Source organism: Trichophyton rubrum, assembly GCF_000151425.1.
Source record: "Trichophyton rubrum CBS 118892 genomic scaffold supercont2.5, whole genome shotgun sequence".
Lineage (NCBI taxonomy): Eukaryota > Fungi > Ascomycota > Eurotiomycetes > Onygenales > Arthrodermataceae > Trichophyton > Trichophyton rubrum.
Genome location: NW_003456424.1, coordinates 1,198,847 through 1,220,099, shown reverse-complemented (window position 1 = coordinate 1,220,099; position 21,253 = coordinate 1,198,847). Strand labels below are relative to the sequence as shown.

The window sequence follows — 21,253 nt, the reverse complement described above, 5'->3', positions numbered from 1 at the left end:
GAGGGTTCAAGGCGGTCTTTTCTAGTTGTTGCAACGAATGTTCGAGGTCGAAAGGAAGTGACTTCATCGATGTTATACGCACGAGCCACTTTGGTAGTTAGACGGAATGGATTTATTTTACTCCGAATTTTTTTGATTAGTAAGCTCCTATCCACAACCACATTGAGCATCGGTGGATGCTGTGCCAAAGTTATGAAGACGAGTTCGGATGTTTTTTTTTTTTAAATATTATTTTGAAGTAACTCTATGATGCTCTACAGACGAGACCCTTCTTCCCAATTTTCCTACACACAACCACTCATGCAAATTAGAACAAAGATTAAATGGTGGAGGTGATGGCTGACCATCAGTGGAGACGGAAGGGAAAACGAAAACTGGAAGTTAAATATGACCAGCGAAAAGAAGCAGAAAGCTGATAGTGATAATATACCTGGTTGATAAACGAGGTGAAGAGAAAAAAATATATAGAGTACCTTTACAAGTCATCGTCATCGTCATCATCGTCCGTGGTAGAACGCCTTCCCTTGCTCTTGAGGTTGGATGACATTTCAAATTCTTCAACATGTGTACTGTTGCGCCCGGACATAGCCATGGCCTGGCGTCCGGTATCAGACGACTCCAAGAACTCTCGAAGTCGTCGTTTACCCTCTTCAACAGCTTGGCGAGAGGCTGCTTCTGCCATATTTATCATAGGGCCCCAGAGATTGAGTCTGAAAGTGACATAAGCTCCAACGCCAATGACTAGCAGGAACAAGAAGTATATTGGGTTCCGAAGGACTATTAAATGATGGGTTAGCTGACGGGTCGTAATTTCATAGTAAAGGATGCAAGAAGCAATACTCACCGGCGATTATTTCGTTCCAGCCCAAAGCCAGGAGGAGGCCGTAAAAATACAATGGTACTTGGGTAATGCCGCCAATGGCGCTTCTTTTTGCTTCAACGTACACGCCATCAGCAGCTTTTTTGAATCGAACAGTCAAATCCTGTCTTTTAGCTTCGCTCAGCATAGTCATCTCTTCTTCCAGACTTTTGCCATCATCTTCATCAACGCCACCAATTGGCGCAAGGTCTTCTTCATCGACAGCGCTGGCAGAGCTGGGCATATGACCGACCCATTTATCCAACGGTGGAGGCGCGGAAGTTTCGTTTAGCCTAAAACGGGCTAGGAGGGGAATCAAATTAAGCGTAGATTCTCTGGCAATGGTGTAGATTCCTTCGATATCATCCGTAGGTCGCCAGATCCGGGGTACACCAAGGTCGTCATAACGGAATTTATCCTCAAAGTTTTCGCGCAATTTAAGGAGAATGTTCCCCTCCATCATCTCCTCATCGATCTTAGAACGTAGCACACCCCAGGATTTTCGTCGCAGTCTCCATAGGCCAACGTCAACCTCCTCCAAGCTTGCATCAAAGCTCTTGGCTCGCTCTGTGAATCTTCGTTCGGCGTCCAAAACGGTGTTTACAAAGAGAGACCAAATTCTATCCCAAATTGTTTTTTCACTGGGTTTTTCTCCGTCCTCTGGGGCCCTGGAGCCGCCTCTTCCTGAACCAAGGGCGTTGAACTCAAGATCAATGGAGTCACCTAGCCGAGATCTCACCCATCGTTCAACTCTAGTGGCAAGGCGCCTCATCTCGTCCTTTCTTAGCTGTGAACTGATCTTTTCGAGATCCTTTTGGTATAGGGAGAGTTCCTGCTTGTAATCGCTCCAAGGAGCCCCCTCTACCACAACGGTGCCTGCCTCCTTTTCAAACTTCTCAATTGCGAGCTTCCTTTCCCTGGTAACAATTTCTGCAAAATCATAACTGGCACCTTTCTTCTGCCCTGCCTTAACGGCAGAACTGACTGCTTCACTAAATTCGGCAACGCCAGACTTGTGGGCGGCACTGAGTTGACCGGTAAATAGTGCTTTAAGTCGGGTATCAATTTTCTCCTCTAACTCGGACTTTTTGGTTGCGAAAACACGCTTGTGGTACCGGCTGGCTTCGGTTTCGAAACTGGCCATTGTTTTTCCCCGAGCTGTACGCATAGCGACACCAAGGCCAGCGAGAATTAATGGAATTCCGGATCGAGTTGCATCAGCTTGTTGCACTTCAAACGGCCCGATGGTTTGGTCAAAGAGAACAAGTACTTCTCGTGCAATCTCGTCACAGCGGAATTGTGCAAGGAGTTCTTGTTGAGTAGGAAGATCCAGATCCTTATTATTCACAATTTGTTCCCAGATCCCTTCCGCATAAACGGAAAAGCCATCCGCTGGAATTCGTCGATGGTACTCAGGAAGGAAAACGCCGTCTTCCGCCGCTGTACCCTTAACAGCCAGGCTAGAAGGGTTACGGTGGCCATCTCTGAATCGAGTACTAAGCTTGTCAACTTCCTCAGCAAACTTTTCCGGCTGGAAACTCTTATGAGGTAAGCCTGCAAAAGCAAAATCGAAGTAATCCTCAATAGTAGAATTTTCGGTCCCTTCTGGTTTGGAGAGTGATGTCCATATTCGTTGGAGATCCTGCATTAGGGTATTCTGTAAATTCTTAAGTGGGGTCGTCCCCACGAAGTCGCGAATAACAAAAAATAGTAGAGACCTGGGTGTGGATCTATATGAAGCAGAGGTACCAAATGTCAGTATCTCTTTGTGGAAGTGGAGTAATGTTGGGGGGGAGTAACATACTTTGTATCTTTGAGGAATAGCTGAAGATTTACCTCAAAAACTGTCTTTAAGAGACCCATATTGGCTCCCTGGTATAATCCAACCTGGTGTTCCCAGATATTGACAATAAGCACCTCACTTGTAGCGAGCGCAAAGAGGGCACTTTTGCGTTCAAAGTCCTGGTCTTCTCCGCGCTCTCTGCCATCAGTCCCTTCGACGTCCATGACCAAAATATTATCCGCCATTTTCTCTTTTTCATTTGAAGCAGTACGTTTATTTTTCGAGAGCCATATTCCCTTAGTGGTCTGACGTCTTTCGGTCTCGGACATGACGCTGAAGTCTGTTTTGAAGAGGGTATTCAGGAGGGTTGACTTTCCGGTGGACTGCGAGCCAAAGACCGAGATAAGGTGGTAATTAAATCCTGCCGGGGTAACATTCTCGTGTATCAGATATTTCGACAGGTTCAGACTGTTCGTATAGACTCAAAAGTCAGCAATCAAATAATAGAGAACGGCGTGTATATCATTGTCCTTTCAAGTTGTCGCACAGAGCGCCCAGTGCGAAAAACATGTAGACAGTGCTCTTGCTTCACAAAGGTGACGTACTTGAATTCCTTATCGCCGTCCACTACCTGGACTCCATGCTGATAGTCCCCTCCGTCAACATCTCCAACAGAAGAAAAGTGCCCATTTGAAGTCATGGTGTAATCCTCATTCAAATATCGAGCCTCACTCAATCGCACTTCAGCAAGCAGGCCTTCAACCTGGGATCGCGGGCTGTCGCGGCTGTCACTTCACAAACGCAAGCAAGAGGGGTGAAATAGGGAGTATGCGGTGCCGATCGGTAATGATAAAAGGTTCTTGTATCTAAGGGGGATGGAGGGTCAGTTTCTATTCTTTTATTGCGCTTGGTGTCGAGTACATAAGGAGGCGACTGGGTAGGTAGTCTTCGCAAGAAAGCACAAACATACACTAGACTTCAGTGATGACAAAAGCGAGATCTCAGCACTGCAGAAGCATTGGTCCCATATAATTTGCCTCTCGTCGGCGCCAGCGGATGGCTGGCTGTAGGTCTTGAAGCGCTTGACGTCGTTTTGTTTGATTACGCTGTCCTTTGCCTTTAGTTATATTTCAGCTGCGGTTGGATCAGGAGACTGGCTTGGCGTGTTGACATCATCCCCATTCGTCGTGGATTCTATACATGAAAAAGCCACCGCGTGAATTCATCAGATGACGAGGACGAGACGAAGAAAGACCTTACGGAGTGACAAGATCAAGATACAGCATGACTAGCTACTTTAGCTTGATGGAAGGCCTTCTTTCTAACTAGTATATTCATAGCCTCCAGCCACCAGTGGCACACCAGCGGTCAGGTCTACCTATATACGAAGGTATTGTAAATAGACATAAGGAACTATGACGATGATGTAGCTTTTCAAAGCCTGCGAGAAGTGATGGGATTAAATAGTTATATCTTTTTTTATCCCTTATATCAGCGTCGCAGTGCTTGACCGGAGCCGAGGGCTCATATAGGAGAGGTTTGGACAGGAGAGAGGCACTGCAAACTGCATCAGACAACTGGTGGTGAAACAAGGATGAACGCAAGCCAGTAATTGAATGGTAAAGAGCATCATCGGCCTCAGAAGACAGGATCTGGGTTCCTCCAACGGAACTTTGGAAGAAATGATGCACCTCATCTGTCCCAGGTAGTCCTCATCTCACGGTTTGATAGCTTAGAGTCAGGTACCGCAGCGCATACTCTTGCTATGATATTGTGGTGCATCTCTAGAGAAAACTGCCTTTATGCGGCTGCAGGCTTCATGAAGAGCTTCTCTCGAGGGAGGAAGACCGAACATATCACCTGAAGGGCTCCAGCTGCAATCATAGTGATGTAGACTTTCTTCATAGCTTCCACAATGGCCTCGATAGCCAGCGACCTAACTTCCTCAGAGCCGTTCTGGAGGATGACGGATTGTGTCCCAGCAATGGCGGCGATAAGCTCTGCAGAAGTATAGCCTCGTCCAGCCAGGTATTTGGAAAGATTCTTGAACGCCAGCTGTTGGAAAATAGTTCCAGCAACAGTAAGAGAGAGGGTCTCAGCTCCGATTTGAGCCAAGTTGATATAGTTAATAGCATGCTGAACCTCATCTTCCTTGACTTTCGCGGCTGCAACTCCATAGGAAGCCTGTATACCAAGTCCGGTTCCAATTCCAATAATGATGCTGTATCCATAGATATTGGCAACTGGAGTATCCACACCAACTGTCGACATCAGAGCTGAACCGATTACTATTAAAACACCACTTATGGTGTAGTATGGAGTGTAGTATCCAACCAGGGGCATAGTGATCCCCTGGACCATAACCGATACAATAGCAAGAATGACCAAAGGAAGGAGACGTACTGCAGCATCCACCGGACTATCACCTCTCGTAAACTGGAAAAATATCGGTATATAGTAGGCAGGAACGAGAAGGGCGGAATTCGTGCAAGAGGTGCTCACGTATAAGAGGATCATCACTGTGCGTCTCAAGAACTGGGCAGGAAAAACACGTCTCTCTAGAGTTGTGAAGAGAGGAATGCCCTGCTGAATTGCAAATGCAATAAAGATAACACCGAAGGCGACAAACGAGGCAATTGTGCGATTATCGGACCATCCCCAGAGAGTGGAAGCAAACGTCATCGGAATTACCCATCCAACATATATCCCGGCGTTAAGAACCATACCGATGATGTCTAACTCTTTCAGCTTTTGAAGAGCTCCTTTGTGGGGCTTAGGCAGATAGTCGGGAACCAGGAGTAGAAGCACGGGTGCCTTCACGGCAGCTAGAACAAGGTTGATATAAAACGCCTTGATAGCCACATTAGCAGTCCACAATGTACACATGGAACGGTTCAACATACCCATCTCCAGGTGGCATTACTATGTGCAAATAAGCCCCCTATGACGGGCCCAATAACTGTACCGAGTCCCCAGACGAACCCAGACGTACTCACGTAAAGCGGCTGGCGCCTCTCTGAGACAAATACAGAGAAATATGTAAGGACCCTTGTATATGTCAGCACAAGAGTTGATTTTGTTAGCATTGGTATTGATTCTTACCCAAGATACATTCCAGAACCACCTATCCCAGCAATTACTCTCCCTATTATCAGTGCATTCATGTTTGGTGCGGCACCACACAGTGCACTTCCGGCCTCGAACAAGATAATAGAGGCAATATATATAATTTTAATGCTAAATATATTGTAAAGTGCGCCTCTATAAGCTAATTAGCCTTGTGTTTGGGTGTTAATATGAGATGGGGGTGGTATCCTACATTGGAAGAATTGTGGCAACTGATCCAAGGGGAAAGCCGGATCCGAGCCAGCTGAGCTTTTGAACAGCACCAAATTGCTCTACCACTGGTGCTTGAACGTCTGCCACGATGGTAGTATCCAGGCCATAAAGAAAGGAAGAAGCTAGTAGTACAATAACTGCAAGTGTCCACTATATTCGAGTTAGGACTGGTAGCTTAATCTGGAGCAAATGCCTATTCATAACATACACTCCATCCTTTGGGCCGTTGTGGAAGCCCGCCTGACTTGAGAGAAGGAGATTCAGCGTCTTCTACGCTGTCTCTGTCCCCTGTTTGTTTCGGTTCAGATGTCTTGGCTTCGTAGTATTCAGGCTTCGATAAAGAATCAACTTTCTCAAAGCCCTCTAAAGGCGTCAACCCAGACGTAGCCGGACCTGGCCGGTCTATGCTGGTTCTGGTACCCATATATGATCGGTTATTAAGATGGTATCAACCCTCAAGGTCTTGATATACTAGCATCAGATCTTGATAGAGAAAGGTCTAAGTGTAAAAGAATGAAAAACGGAGTGTAGCATGAAATGTCAAACGTCGACTCTTCAATGCCATCCGATGCACCACAAAAACCTGAGATCATGATAGAGATTAAAAATAAAAATCTGCTTCAAGTAGCATGCTCATCTTGGAGGTGGAGAGGATTTATAAGCATGGCCCGAATCCGACTCATGGCAAGAAACTGATCGGGAGCACAGGGTATTAAAAAAAATGCTCCACAGCTAAAGAGTTTCATCATCAACGTCGAATATGCCTTGGCAAGTCCACTTTCAACTAGCTAAATATGCCATCCAGGCCTGGGCCCGGGTAACTAGGTACCTCTCGCGGGTATTTTCAGTGTTGTCTGCCGCAACCAAATAATGTTCAACTTCTACTGAACACTTCTCGGGGAATCAAGGGAAACCAAAGGGGGAAATCAAATCATCGAGCTGTTTGGATAATTCAACAATGTGGAATCGTTGCCAGAATTAATACTGGCACCTCCACTGCTTTGCATTGACTAACAGACGGCTGTTAAGTGCTAGCCAACAGTACTAGGAGAGACCGAAGGGAGATCCTGGGATGCTGAAATAGGCAAGTACAGCCAGGCATGACTCGTTGCCGCAAGCCGAGAGCCACTACCATGGCCTTTTGCTTCTATTTAAATTTTTTTGTTCTCCAGGTTCGAGAGTTCGGGTTATGGGCCAAAGGGCCGTGGTGGGTCAGTAACAATCATGGTCGTGGCAAGCCTGTGAACTGCGTGCAAGAGGGCCATTATTAATAATATTATTGGGAAGGGGACAATATGGAATACTCCGTATAGATCATTTGCAATGCATCACAGTCACTCGTAAATACTTCACTGATTCAGCATCAACATAGATTCATGAAAACGATGTTTGAAGAAACATGTGGAAGCTGTACAACTGGTGCACGTGATTGAAGAAAGCGGCCCGGGAGGAAATTAATTTATCCGACGTGCCTCGGCTTTCGGAGCTCCAGCCAATCAGCATCGAAGAATGACATCAGGGGGACTGTTGCCTCTAATGGGAAATAATTAGAGGTAATGGGCGTATTGTTGCTTCTAAGATGGTAGGCATTTGTAGGCTCCGTCATTCAATTCTGGGCTATATGAAGGGATACGAGAGAACATATAGATCTCGATGCAGACATGCATCAACGTTTTAACGCCGATGATCATCGGAGAATTTTTCCAGGCTTCATAACTGACGCACCATGGGTATATCCTTCCAGCAGCGGATACTAATTTTGTATTCCGTATGCACCAGATAAATAATCTAGGATATAAATGTCCAATACCCTCTCGAATTCAGCTTGTTGAAATTTTTGGAAACACTTCTCTCCCGATTTTGCACTCTACACCCAACCCCCAGCCGATTTTCTAGCCAGCCACATAACCAAAATGGCTTCAGGAATGCTGTTCGATCCAATGCGTCTCCTTCGCCTTGCGCCTCTCATCAGTAGTACAGGGAGCGTAATGTACTCGACTTGCGAACTCATCATGAATTCTGCCTTCCTGCATCCAACAATCCGCAGAGAAGCCGATGTCGTTCTTCCCCGCTGGTTTAACACAGTCTTCCAAAGCGGCGTTACGATCGTCGTTGGACTTATCGCCATAACCTCATCCACGTCCATAGCCAATATCTACCTCTCATACAACAACGACCTTTCCATCACAGAGGGTATCATGACCCTGCCATTTAGTGCCAAAATGTATGCCTTGGGAGTGACTTGTGCATTGGGCCACTTGACCTTCATCCCATGGGTTGCGCCTCCAATTAAACGCCTAAGAACAAACACGTCAAAGCGGGGTGGTTCTGCTGAGATGGAAGACTGGCTGAGCGTACACAGAATTAGATGGACCGTTGCTGATTTTCCAGCCTGGGTGGCTATCTTCCTGGCTGTTTTGACATTCGAAGGGACCCTCTAGCCTGGTATTTGGTTAACTGAAGACATGGGTGTTTTTGGTATCGCGTCATATATATATGGACAAGTTCAGATATAGGAGGATTAGGAGATATGTTGATAAGAATTAGTTGAGTAACGCATGTACCATATAGTCATTTGCCCAAGATGATATACAAAAAACCCAACTTCCATAAATGTGAAATTATCCCTCTGAATGAATAAAAAAAAAGATAAGAAAATTATAGCTTATATTCCATGCGATATTATCAGACAGGCTGGAAGTTCTGTGCATCCATCCATTCGAAATTCCACCCTTGTCCAAGAAAGAGATCCAAGTTTAGATTGGGATTACCAAACCCTCCAGTGTCATCCATCAGGTTGAGATTTAAATTCACATCTAGATTTGGTTCGGGTAATGGAACGCCATTTTGTAGATATGATGACGACGATGATTGACTAGGAGTCTGTTGGAGTTGGGTATTAAATAGTGACATCAAAGGTGTATCCTGAGGTGTGGTATACCCGCTTGAGTTTGTAGAATTCTGTTTCTCAGGTATAGAGTTCGGCGGGCTCATTTGTTGCTGTTGTGTGTACTGATATTGCTGTTGCAAATTGTGTTGATGTTGTTGTTGTTGCTGCTGCTGCTGCTGTTGCTGCTGTAGTTGCTGTTCCTTCAGCATCTTACCAGGAACAATGCTGACAGCTCCGAAATATGGAAGTATAATCCTTCGAGCTTGGTTGCAATTTTTGCTTTTAAATCCAGTCCTCAGAGCCCCATCAGCATCTCGGCAAGAGCATAACTTTTCAATGACACTCGCAGATTGATAGCTAACGGAGTCCTCGGGCAGATCTGGGTCGTGGCGAAGTATTCGAGCAATGGACATAGCTGACCTCCAGTCGGCACGAGTCTGTGGGTCGTCGGCGAAAGGGGAGCCGAGCAAGTGAACGATAAGGAGAACCGTAGATGTAAAAACCTGAAAATCAATGACTTTGCAAAATATACGGTCGGAATTGCGAATATCATAAATGCCCTTATAACACTCGATGGTTTTTCTCGCTGATTCAAGAGCAGCATTATGACAATATTGGCAACGCTTATCAGTGTTGGCTTTCAGCATGAATGGTAGGTGCAGCAACATCCTCACGAAATGGTGAGCAAATTGTGACCAAAGTCGACTGCTCTTTTCTATGGGGCTAAGCTGTCCTAACTGGGATGAATCCCACCAATCGTCTCCCATCTGTTTACCCATGTCCTCTAACTCTTGGTCAATTTTCAGGGTAAGGGGAAGAGACATATTGCCTCCGTCTTGGTTTCTATCAATTATAGATCCCAATGGAAGGCAGACACGCAACATATATGCTTCTGCAGGATCCATCTTCTTAACCTTCAGTAAATGTGCGATATGAGGCTTCAAGAGATGAATCGGCACAGAATAAGGGAGCCCAAGAATTGAGCTCTGGTATAGGTCCGAGCATGCGAGGCCACACCATATATGAAGCTTGCGAATTCCAAGTTCATCGTCTGGCCCAGGGCGATTGTTCGGAAGATGGAGGCCGGATAGCTGGGCGAAATTTATAGCCCGGCGCGTCAGTAGCCATGTTTTTCGTGGCCGGCCGATGTTGCTTTCATATTTTCCTGCCATATAGATACACTCTATACCAGGTAGAGATGAAGCAATGTCGTCATCTTCGATAACATACTTTTGGACAGCAGCAACACATTGTTCCACGTATTTTTCCTTAGGTACCGGAACCCTGAGGGATTGGAAATCGAACTCTACCGCACGTTGCTCAAGAGTCATGATGATGCAGTACAAAATCTTTCCAATATCAGCAGGGTTTTCGAGGGCCTCGGGTTTTAATATTTCTGGGAATCTTGCGCGCCATATGGTCCATATAATTGCCGGAGAATTTATTAGTCTTTTCAGCTGCACAGGGGAAGGCAGGAGCTCTCTCAGTGCAAGAACTGCACGTCTTTCTTTCAGAGCTATTGGATCGGCGGCTTTTGAGGGTTCTAAATCCACATGCTTCTCATACCGAGAAAGGATGTGATTATCGAATAAGGTCAAAAGGGGAGCAGCGCCGGGCCCAGTGCTTCCTTGGTCCATCGATTTGGACCGGACTGGTATGGCTTCCGGCACCGTTTCAGGCTGACAGTTGGACAGGCTCTTGGTATCTAGTTTGAAACATTAGGTCAAGCAACCAAGAGAGCTTCTGGATATCCGGTAGTACCGACCTCGATCAATGCTATCTGTGGGGGACTCCGTGTATGACCAACTTGCGGCCTCTTTAGATCTACCCTTGTCGCTTTCATCCATTTGTTTCACCAGCTTGCTCACGGTGTGCTCTAAAGCAGCTACCCGCTCCCTCAAGCTGTAGCTCTGGTCTCCTATACGGAGCTTTGCAGCTTCCGGCCGCAGGGGCGCATGTTCCTGATCGATACAGGAAGAGCCTCGCGCGTGGCACTCGTTGCATATCCCGGGCCGAGTGGGCGCATAGGTGCAGCGAATCTTTCGACGCCGGCCTAGCACGGCATTAATAGGATGGTCCAAATGGTATGGCTTTTTCGTTACATCTGTAGAGCGGAGATCAAAGTCAGAGTAGAACGAACGCACATTCATAGCAGCTCTTTGTTCCTTTGCGCATTTTCTTGCGCTGCGGCTCCTGGTCGTGCAGTGAATCCGTGTCACCGGAGAGAGCTCGACGAAATGGCTCCATAATTACGGAATACAGCCCTGTAGATATGTAAGAACGAATGCCAGTGACAGGTAGGTCAACCGCCCAAACATTCAGGCAGCAGCGTAAGTAACTGCAGATGCCGCGATGTGGCGGCTTTTGCTCTCTTTTAATCAAGGAAGACGGAGCTGAATTGCGTTAACCCCGAAGGCGCATGACTAATCGATATTAATTATTAATCATTTATTAATCATTTTTGCCTTTCAGATGCTTAAAACTTTAATTGTCTTTGTTTTCCACTTAGACTTTTGAGTTAAAGTTTGTTAAGCTTAACTCGTTTTTAACTATATCAACTTGAAAAACCATTACTTCTGCGACAGGGAGGACAGAGTGACCATATGGTTCAGGTACCGAGTATAGAGAATATATTCTATCAATATCATGTATGTATATGGTATATACCGCAAGTACACTTTCACTATTGTATCAAGTACATAAGTCATAACTACATTAGCACAAAAGAGGAGAGATGAAAAAAAATGCTTATAAGGGAAGAAAGGAAAACCAGGCCGGGGATATCAAGCAAATCCGACTGTGTTCTTGTTCTGCAGCTTATTCAGGTTAAGGGGCTTGATAAAAGCAGCAGCGAAAACAGAAACGCCAGCAAGAGCTACGCAGACAATGAAGGTGACCTTCAAGCCATCGCCATATGCAACAAGAACTCCCTCGAGATCCTTTCCAGAGAACACTTTGTGTAGCTCCGAGGCTCCAGTTTTGATCACTAGGACCGGGTTGACACGCGGAGCGACCTCAGGAAGTCTCTTAATTAACTTGTTCACAAACGCCGTTTGAGCTGCAGACACCCAGATGGCAGCTCCCATGGTCTGGATGAAGAGAATCATCGCAGTCGCGCTGGAGAGGTCCTCAGATTTTACTAGAGCTTGGCTGATAATGACTGGGATCTGAAGGGCAAGGCCTCCTCCAATACCGGCAAGAATTTGGTACCCGATCCAAGTGCTTGATGGTGTGTCAAGCCCAAAGGTATAGACGAGGCCTGAGCCAACAGTGAGCATGATAGAACCAAGAACCATAAGGTAGCTGAAGTGGCCAAATGTCGCGATGAGACCACCAGAGAGTGTGGAAAATATACTGACTGCCAGTACGAATGGCAGATTTCGGATTCCAGAATCGGAAGCTGAGGTATGCTTGATTGCCTGGAAATAGATGGGAAGGTAGTAAATCAAAACGAAGAATGGTCCAGCGAAAAAGAAGATGTAGATGGAACTGATCCTGATGTTCCACGTCTTGAACAAACGTGGGGGAAGGAGTGCTCGGTCGCCCATCCACCATTCGTTCACAATAAAACAGATGACTAGCAGTCCAAAAACAACCAGGGTACCAATGACGGTGGAGTCCGACCACTTTTTGGTGGTCCCTCCCCATTGCATGGCTAGGAGGAAGCTGACTACGCCTGCCATGATTGTGAATGTTCCAACCAGGTCCATCTGCAATAGCTTCTCGCGTATAGGGGCCTTGACTGGTCTAGAAGCTGGCGGGGCAGTGAAGAAAAATAGAATGATGGCGGCGCTAATGCCTCCGACCGGGAGGTTGATGTAGAAGCACCATCGCCATGATACCTTGTCGGTGAAAACGCCACCAAGAAGAGGACCAATTGCACTGGCCACACCATAAGTTGCTCCGAGTATACCTGTAAAAGCAGGACGTTGTTGAGGTGGTACTGAGAATCCAATGATCGTGTAGACACCACCAGTGAGGCCGGAAGCGCCGGCACCGGCAATAGCTCGACCAACAATCAAGGTGGTGCTGTTATTTGCGACAGCACAAATCAAGGAACCGATTTCAAAGACAAAGATAGCAAGCATGAAGACTGTTTTCAGTGGGAAGTATTTAAACGCTTTCCCCCATGTGGACTGGAACGAAGCCACAGTCAGGAAAAACGCCGATCCGTACCAGCCCACTTGATCTAACGATTTGAACTGCGCAGTAATTGTAGGAATTGCAGTAGCAACAATGGTCATGTCCAAGGCAATTAGGAAGATAGCAAGGATGAGAGCCACGACGATGAAAGAAAGAGCAAATTTTCCCGGGTATTCTGTTCCATCTTCGGCTTCGTTAGAGGGTGTGCTATCTCCGGTCGGGGCGCCAGACTTCTCGGCAACTATCTGAAATGAGGTCGATGAAGGGTTGTGAGATCCTTTGGGAAGGTTGTTTCCATCTACCTGAGTCGTATGATTCGATGATGTCGATAGAGGCCGTTGAGGCGTCGACCTTTCGGTCTCTGATGTTGAGAGCATGCTGAGCCGTGGGTTCTGCAACTGCTGTGTGTTTAGACGTTGTCCGTACTAAAAAAAAAAAAAAAAAGGTATTGTGGCTGAATTGGAGCCAACCCAAAGTAGAGGGGGTTTTTGATAAGGATATATGGATATAACTGAGGATAGTATCTGGATTAAAAGAGTTAAGGTATCAAAAGCCATTTCCGAAGAAGAATATCAGCAGATCTTTATATCCAGATGACTGCTCCATCTCTTCAGCCTTGGAACAAACAATCCTTTTTGGCTGGCCGATCGGCAACCAACCAGAGCCGGCTGAGGCGCGTAAAGCTCATGCCATGAAGGTCCGGAATGACGTCGGAAAAAATGAAAGGACAATAATGCCTGAATCATTATTGTAGGAAAAGGAATGCCAGGGGAAGAACTAGTTCTTTTGGGTACAACATCCCTCCGTGTTGTCGCCGTATCCCCGTTTCAAGCATGATGAGCCGCTTTGCCCACAATGTGTCAGTATGAGCAATTCAGCCGGAATTAGGGGGTAAGAGTTCGTCCACCGATGGGTATTATTATCTTCTCGAATCAGCCCCAGGAGGATTCACCCCGAACCCTGTGTTTGAGTCATACTGATAAGACATTACAAGCCAGCCGCATACGACGATCAGCCATCATGGGCCGTTGAAACTCGACTGAATGGACATAACGAGAGGCTCCATAACTCCAAGCTCTATAAGTTCAGCCGCTAAGCAAAGGTTTGTCTCCAGCGATGGAGATAACGTTATAAAGCAGAGACGGTGGTCGAAGAAACGACGACCTCAAGCTTTTTATGCGGACAAAAGTTCGGAAGGTCGCGATCCTGATGACTAAGCTCTTTTATCCGATACTTCGTCCGTTAGCTGACTAATCCCAAGCTCCGCCGCGAAACGTCCGTCGATTTCTATATCTACTTTACGAAGGGCGGCGCTACCTAAGTATAATTAATGTCATGCTTCTTGGATGGCTAACTAGTTAAGGGGGAGATACTTTGGTTTGCGTAAGGCATGGCTGCCTGGGTAAGGGCCGCAAGACGGGCTTCTCTCCTATGCGATCCAGCGGGATTCGACGGCCTTCACCAACAAGCAACAACAAGTTAACAACCCATCAATCTGTTGGTGATACTGTCGATTACAACTGGTGAAGCCTCGTCTACAGAGCACGGCAGTAGTATAACCAGGAGATATGACCATTACCGAGATTGCCATTCTAAAGCTGCGGCCGGCAGCCTTGACGACCATCGGCAAGCCCAACGATGCGACGATAGCATTTCTTCGCACCGCCAAACAGAGCATGGAAGCCTACACCGGGTATCCGTTTTACATCTTTACCCAGCTCGAGGATCCGGCATATGTCTATATAGTCGGCAACTGGGAGAGCCTGACGCATCACTACGATGACTGGATACCATCCGATGCGAACCAAGGCCTGCTAGAGAGCGGCAAGGATCTATTTGACATTGCGGGCCTGGCACACCTTGATATCGACCAGCAGGAATCGGGACTTCCGTCAAGTGCACCAGTGGTAACACTCGAATGGTTTCATATGCTTCCTGCCCGGAAAGAGGAGTTTACCAGGACTTGGGAAGAGAGGGTTTCTCCACACCTGAAAGAAGTCACAGCTCCATACCTTGTTCGAAGCGGCTGGCGCATTGATGGAGAGCGAAAGATGGAGGGCAAGGAAGCAGTCAATGCAGACGGAGAGCCGGAGTTAGAGGAGTTTGTCGCATTCACAGGCTGGCGGGCCGTCGGTAACAACGACTCGTATAAGGAGCTAGAAGGATTCAGCCGATTCCAGCTGCTTCTTGGCCTTGCAACCAAGGTTGAATCCAAGCGACTTGCAAAGCTAGATCTCTAAGAAGGTACTCCATCACCTTCTGGAATTTTAATTTCTTTAATTTCCTGGACAGTGGATATCGGCCTAGACTCCGAGTGGGAAAAGGGTTCATATTATTCAATTCTTAGATGGCTATGGAATAAAACAATCTTTAAACATACACGTATGTGCCAGCAGGTATTACCTATCAAATTCCTAACGCCCGTAGCCTCCTCGACGTCCGGCAGAAGGGGGACAGTATTACAGTTATAACGAAGCATATACTTTCTCCACGATATTGATGGATGTCTGTTCGTCTAAGATAGCCCCGAATCTTGGAGAAATAGTTAGTACGGTCGGCAGTTAAGGGCAACAAAGCGACCAATACTTACCCAAAACAATGGATGTTCCTGACAAGCCCTTCGCTTATCCTCTGCAAACCCGCGGGATCCAATTTGTAGAACTTAGGGTGGTCACTAATAAGCCGCCACGCCTGCACCGGTGTGATCTCACCATCCAGGTTCAGCGCCCCTGCAAGCTCAAGCAGCCTCTCGATTTCGCTAGCAGGTACTTCCCAGGTAGACTTGTTCTGCAGAACCGGAGGGGTTCCAACAAGCAATGGCGCCTGGAGGGTGAGTGCATGTCCTGAGAATCCCTGCTTCCCAAGCATACGGTGGCGTAAACAGCAACGCTCAAGGCTAGATAGAAGGGGCGGAGTTAGAGCGGAGTGACTGATAAGAGCAAGGAAAAAGGAGGGATGGACGGCCTTACAATAAAACAAAATCAACAGCCACCTGGGTTGAATCAAAATGGTATGGATGGGATTGTACAGCAACTGGGGGTTCATATCCCCATCCGCCAGGGTCGTTCTTTGGCCGTATCTGAAGGTCGGCATTGAAGTACTCTGGTCGAGGCTCATCCGGCGCAATCTGATCTTCAATCTGCGGCGACGTGAAGAGGTCTGCGGCCTTATGCAGGACCTTCTGAGTGAAGGACACTCCGAAGCCTTCTGGGTAGAAATTGGGTATCTTGTTCTCCCCTTCGTCAAGGGAGACCTGTAGGCGCTGGCCGAAGCCAGGCTCGCCGACGACAGTGACCTTGGCCAGCCGGTCTCGCGGCCTCTTCTGTGGCATCTGGATACCGTGTGCCCGCATGATTTCTCGAAGGAGGTTGTTTTCCGACGTGAATCGGTTGATGTCACTCGAGACAGACTCTCTCTCGTGCCGAAGACGAAGCAGTTCCTGCTCGAGGGACTTTATATACTTCTCCTTGCGCTCGCGGTGTTTGCTATATGTAAAAAGGAACAGGACAGTCTTAGATGGAGCCCGGATATCATCATCAACAGCAACAGCAACAATAACAGCAACTAATCACGACATCATAAAAAGGAGCCATTATATGAAAACGGAAATGAACCCACCGCTGGGCCCTCCGGACCTGGTCCCGCCGTCGCTCGTGCGCCGCCTTCGCCAGCGCCGCGCTCTCGTCCTCAATAATGGCCGAATCTGAGCAGGATACTACTTTAGCAACTATCTTACTGCTTGCCGTCAGGGCAATCGGGGGGTAGGTGACAGTATGAGACAACATGGAAAGCACTGTCGCTGAGAGGATATCTCAACAGCCGCCCAGGAGGCTATATAGGGGGTATAATTTCTTTGTACCAGACAGATGCCGCGAATCCATCTCACCACCACTCCCGCCTCCCGCCCCCCCTCCCTCCCTCCCTCAGTCAGTCAGTCAAGCGCGGAATACACCTCCTGGGGAAGCCTACGGTATGGAGTGACTAGTCCTATGTGAGATCATCATGCACGCTCCGAGACAGCATGGCGAATGGGAGACTCCCCGGGACCGCAGGGCGCAGAGTGACGAAGGAGGCAAGCAGCGCAACCGACGCAAAAGGAGAGCGAGCCCCAGCATGAGGCGGGAAACGGGGTTAAGAAAGCGACGCGGTCATGCATCTGGATTCCAAATGGTGCTCGTTTCGAGGGAGGGATGCCTGCGACTTACCGGGTGGCTCTTTGGAATCATTCTTCGTAAGCGCAAGTTTCTTTTTCGACCGCTGCCACAGCGTCTCGAGGGTATCGCCATACGGATCGGCCGGCGGCGGCTGGAGACTCGCATCCGCCATCGTGGAGGTCGACTTCCGGTGCTGGTGATGCGTTGGTCGTGGGCCACGTCGTTGACGGTCGTCTGTTGGTTAATATATCCTCCTTTCCACCATGAACACCACCGCTCCGGGGGGGGGGGGGGGTTGCTAGTAGCTATTTAACATGCAAATTGGCTACCAGGAACTTGCTGGATCTTTGGAGACAAGGAAACTCTAACACAAATTCATGCATTGGCAGCAGCGAGCTAGGCAAAAGGGAGGATGGAGGGCGGCCGTTGCGTTGGTAGACTGCTTGACTCCCTGCCTACTTCAAGCGCTGGCTGCTGGAATGCGAATAATGTCGATTTGAGATGCCTGGCGGTTGCAAAAAGGGGGCCAGAGTCCTTGGTGATTATTGTCAAACCGTTAACTATCCAGCTAGCTGTAGCGGTCTACGGAGTACGGATATTACTGTTTAACGGTAAGATCAAGCCTCCCTCGCGATCTGCTCGTTACATGCTCTGGCCCGAAGGATCCATGCATGCCGGGAGCCACTTGGTCAATCGACGGGCTAACCAGCAACCAGCAACAGTAACCAGTAACCAGTAACCAGTAACCAGTGACCAGTGACCAGATAATATGAGCAAGTTTGTCAGTGAGCCCCAATCGGATGGAAGGATTTGGATCTGCAAATCTCTCCAGCAGGAGCCGGCCGTCGGAAAGATACATAAGTAGCTGGATGTCTGCGGCCTGTCACCTACTCCGTGCAATCTATGTACATACCTAACACATAGACCATGTCGGATAACCACTCAGGAACTACATGCATGGATAGTCAAATATCCGGTATCCAGCTAGAGGTCGTCGTCTCCATGGTAGTTTTGCTCCCGTCCTCTCGATATAACTTGCTCTCCAAAATAAGGCCGAGGCGCTGGTTGATAAACTGCCCCTGAGGATACCAAATTACCAAGGGAACCCGTTGCCGTTCTCTCCGAATAATCATCGAGCTCTCTAGTTATACAGCTACCCCATTCCCCGCATGGCTTCAGCCCCTTGATATGCCGCAGAAGTGGCAGCATATACCTTGTGCTTGGACAAACACTTGAAGTCGCAAGCTCTCCTGGATTGTTAGTTACTCTTCAGCTACCCAAGGAAGGCCCCGGAGTCAACGTCAACCTCAACTCGAACATCCTGAATTGAACCGGAGGATGATAGTACCTGGAAAATTACCCAAGAAAATGGTGATATCGACTCTGAGGAAGATGAGGATGAGCATTTTACAGTCCGGATGAGTTCAGTTATACACGGGACCTGTAACTGTACAGACAAGATATTCTGTTATTTGAATATCAATGGCACCGTCTTGATTCCAGGAGCCTCAGCTAACTTATCACATCATTGTAAACTGAATACTCCTAGCTCCCTGGACGTCAGCTCAGCTTTTGACAATGCGAGGACAGACTTTACCGTAGGTGGTATTGGCCCAGGAATGATGGCTGCCTGCTTAAGAGACAATTTCAGCCTCAAAGATGGATATGCTCCATTATAAGGAGAGATTCGCGTGTATTAAGAGAATAATAATGAAGCTTCATTGCCACCTGGATGGCCACCTCGTTGTTGACTAGAAAGAACCCGGTGAAGAGAGCTACACTCCCACAGATTGAAAGATGACTAGTTGAAGAATAGTCGCCCCTTGATCATCTCTTAGCAAAGTACGCAGTCAGCTTGCCAACAGGCTTGTCGACAGGAAATGCCCACTGGTAACGCTCCATAAAGGCTTGTATATCCCCGTCCATCGCAGCAGAGACAGCCTGCCGCTGGTTGAAGGCCTTCATCTCGTCTTCATCCACTTCGATGTCCCGCTGTAGCTCAACCTCTCCAACCCAATGGCCAAAGTCCGTTCTATCTAGCACAACCTCAAATTCCCGGTTTAACCTCCAGGTATCCCGATATGTCGTATATCGAGCCATCACTTCTAGCCCAGACTGTCTAATATCGCTGCCATCTCTCTCCGTGGGCAGGAACTTCACCCCAGACACAAGCCGCTGGACCAGCCTGAGCACTTCGCCGGGTTCAGACAGCTCTTCGAATCGAGAGTTGGTGAAGGTTGAATTCGTCCGGTCTGTCCGCACTTTGGCCTGCCAGATGCCTTCCCGTCGCCGTATCCAGACTCCGTTCTTGAACAGCTGTTGGCGGTAGTCAAAGTACTGGTCTTCAAAGACACTCTGTCCAATGTTCTCTACACGGTCGAACGATGGCGAGCCTCTGTTGGAATGGAAAATTTCGCCCGATTTTGGCCCGCAGGAGAATTTTCTCTCGACTTCAATCACTGCGCGGCGGAGTCCCAGGACGGCGGTTGGGCGCATGATAGCCGGCTTCTATCAACGTTCTTCTTTCCCAGAGGTTCTGGTTTCACTTCCTCTTTTGATAGGAAAAGCTCAGGATTTAAGTGAGAATGTACTGAAAACATGCTACGAAAAGTGGTGACCATTGGAAGCTGATCCGCGAACAAAGAAGCATGGTCGCGGCTCTTAGAGGCCTACCATTGTCTAACAGCCGCTTTCTTGCATCTTCAGGGGAACCGCTAGATGGGTCTTTGAACGCTGCAAGTTGCCATGGCTTTACTGTTGTATTTCATGGCATTCAACGGAACTTCTTATTTTGCCTGATTTAGCATCCATATCCCTACAATTTGAGCTACGAGATCTTTGCATCCCGTCGTCTTTCCACCATACCCGTGGATTATTTCTCTATTGAAAGGCCTTTCATTTTCAAAATACCCCATGGATCTCATGTTGTTAGGTGGGAAACCAAAGGAATGCGGTGTTTATGGAATATTATATATACCCTCTAATATACCCAGCAAAGGCACTAAACATCATCATTTAGACATCCAAATGGTATTCTGGTCATACCTTGAATCCCTACTTAGACTGATATGTAACTTGTTGAAAGAAATCTGCTGACACCATGCCTCTATTCAGGAGTTTCCCTGATATACCGGCCCAATCGTCTCAACAGATTGCCCTCTCCCTTACAATTCTACTATCAATCATAACGAGTGTACTACTTTCATGGAGCCTACAGTCTGCCAAATTCCTTGGGCCAATGATCCAATACTGCAAGGAAGAGCTATTCTTGGAATCAGTCACCATAGTCACAAATGGCAGCTTGGTCAAACGAGATTTCCTCGAACGATACGGCCGCTTCATTGACATTTTGGCTGTATCATGCGACTCTTTCAATGAGCAGACGAACATCGAAATTGGCCGCGGGAAGGGTGATCAAGTGCCGCAACTATTTCGCATCGCTGAATGGTGCCGGGAAAATGGTATCAAGTTCATATTGAACACGGTTGTTTGCAACCTAAACTACCAGGAAGACATGAATCCCCTCGTTGAAATGCTGCGGCCCTTCAGATAAAAATGCTTCCAGGTTCTTATGGTCCAAGGAGAAAATGATTTCGACAAGACATTGAGGGATGTGCGGAAGTTTCAGATCACTGACCAGCAGTACAAGGAGTTCTGTCGTCGGCATGAGCATCAACCGTCGTTCGTTGCAGAGCCGAATTATCTTATGGCAAAATCATATTTGATTTTGGATGAGTATATGCGGTTTCTGGACAGGGATGGCCGAGAACCGTCAGCGTCTATCCTAGATGTTGACGTCTTTACTGCCTTGGGCCAGGTGTACTGGGACGAAACGAGCTTCAACAGACGTGGTGGTGTCTATGACTGGAACAGAGAAACGAATCAGTCGTCTTGCGGGTCTGGGGATAGCAAGGCTTTGAAATGGTGACACATTCCGTCAAATACTTTGTGAATCTAGTACTCTCTTGTTAAGTGTTGTTGAATTTAGTAGCAGTTTACCCTCGTACAACCACAGGAACGAATACATGAAGAGTGAACTGTCAAATTTGCAATGCAGTCCAAGAGTAAGAGTCGAGAGAGCCTAT

At 47.5% G+C, this 21,253-nt stretch overlaps 9 protein-coding genes across 9 annotated transcripts; 3 read left to right on the top strand and 6 right to left on the bottom strand.

The window, feature by feature from the left end:
- Window positions 1-812: 812 nt before the first annotated feature.
- Window positions 813-2,507, bottom strand: TERG_05203 (protein SEY1; the record flags this gene model as incomplete). Its single annotated transcript, XM_003234560.2, has 1 exon — window positions 813-2,507. The coding sequence occupies one exon, from the start codon at window positions 2,505-2,507 to the stop codon at window positions 813-815; it is 1,695 nt and encodes a 564-aa protein (XP_003234608.2).
- A 1,935-nt stretch (window positions 2,508-4,442) lies between these two features.
- Window positions 4,443-6,405, bottom strand: TERG_05202 (uncharacterized protein; the record flags this gene model as incomplete). The annotated part of the gene is made up of 5 exons (XM_003234559.1): window positions 4,443-5,492; window positions 5,546-5,690; window positions 5,745-5,903; window positions 5,962-6,131; window positions 6,190-6,405. The coding sequence occupies 5 exons, from the start codon at window positions 6,403-6,405 to the stop codon at window positions 4,443-4,445; spliced, it is 1,740 nt and encodes a 579-aa protein (XP_003234607.1).
- A 1,489-nt stretch (window positions 6,406-7,894) lies between these two features.
- TERG_05201 (uncharacterized protein) lies at window positions 7,895-8,422 on the top strand (the record flags this gene model as incomplete). The annotated part of the gene is made up of 1 exon (XM_003234558.1): window positions 7,895-8,422. One exon carries the CDS (start codon window positions 7,895-7,897, stop codon window positions 8,420-8,422), a length of 528 nt encoding a protein of 175 aa, XP_003234606.1.
- Window positions 8,423-8,666: 244 nt separating this feature from the next.
- On the bottom strand, window positions 8,667-11,313 carry TERG_05200 (uncharacterized protein; the record flags this gene model as incomplete). The annotated part of the gene is made up of 2 exons (XM_047748390.1): window positions 10,637-11,313; window positions 8,667-10,576 (listed from the first exon to the last, which is right to left on the bottom strand). The coding sequence occupies exons 1-2, from the start codon at window positions 11,019-11,021 to the stop codon at window positions 8,667-8,669; spliced, it is 2,295 nt and encodes a 764-aa protein (XP_047604371.1). The 5' UTR covers window positions 11,022-11,313.
- A 341-nt stretch (window positions 11,314-11,654) lies between these two features.
- Window positions 11,655-13,391, bottom strand: TERG_05199 (uncharacterized protein; the record flags this gene model as incomplete). Its single annotated transcript, XM_003234556.1, has 1 exon — window positions 11,655-13,391. One exon carries the CDS (start codon window positions 13,389-13,391, stop codon window positions 11,655-11,657), a length of 1,737 nt encoding a protein of 578 aa, XP_003234604.1.
- Window positions 13,392-14,582: 1,191 nt separating this feature from the next.
- Window positions 14,583-15,254, top strand: TERG_05198 (uncharacterized protein; the record flags this gene model as incomplete). The annotated part of the gene is made up of 1 exon (XM_003234555.1): window positions 14,583-15,254. The coding sequence occupies one exon, from the start codon at window positions 14,583-14,585 to the stop codon at window positions 15,252-15,254; it is 672 nt and encodes a 223-aa protein (XP_003234603.1).
- A 225-nt stretch (window positions 15,255-15,479) lies between these two features.
- TERG_05197 (uncharacterized protein) lies at window positions 15,480-17,340 on the bottom strand (the record flags this gene model as incomplete). Its single annotated transcript, XM_003234554.1, has 5 exons — window positions 15,480-15,546; window positions 15,605-15,910; window positions 15,984-16,499; window positions 16,633-16,717; window positions 17,220-17,340. 5 exons carry the CDS (start codon window positions 17,338-17,340, stop codon window positions 15,480-15,482), a joined length of 1,095 nt encoding a protein of 364 aa, XP_003234602.1.
- A 190-nt stretch (window positions 17,341-17,530) lies between these two features.
- TERG_05196 (uncharacterized protein) lies at window positions 17,531-19,664 on the bottom strand (the record flags this gene model as incomplete). Its single annotated transcript, XM_003234552.2, has 1 exon — window positions 17,531-19,664. The coding sequence occupies one exon, from the start codon at window positions 19,662-19,664 to the stop codon at window positions 18,996-18,998; it is 669 nt and encodes a 222-aa protein (XP_003234600.1). The 3' UTR covers window positions 17,531-18,995.
- Window positions 19,665-20,268: 604 nt separating this feature from the next.
- Window positions 20,269-21,096, top strand: TERG_05195 (uncharacterized protein; the record flags this gene model as incomplete). Its single annotated transcript, XM_003234551.1, has 2 exons — window positions 20,269-20,655; window positions 20,734-21,096. The coding sequence occupies 2 exons, from the start codon at window positions 20,269-20,271 to the stop codon at window positions 21,094-21,096; spliced, it is 750 nt and encodes a 249-aa protein (XP_003234599.1).
- Between the last annotated feature and the right edge of the window lie 157 nt (window positions 21,097-21,253).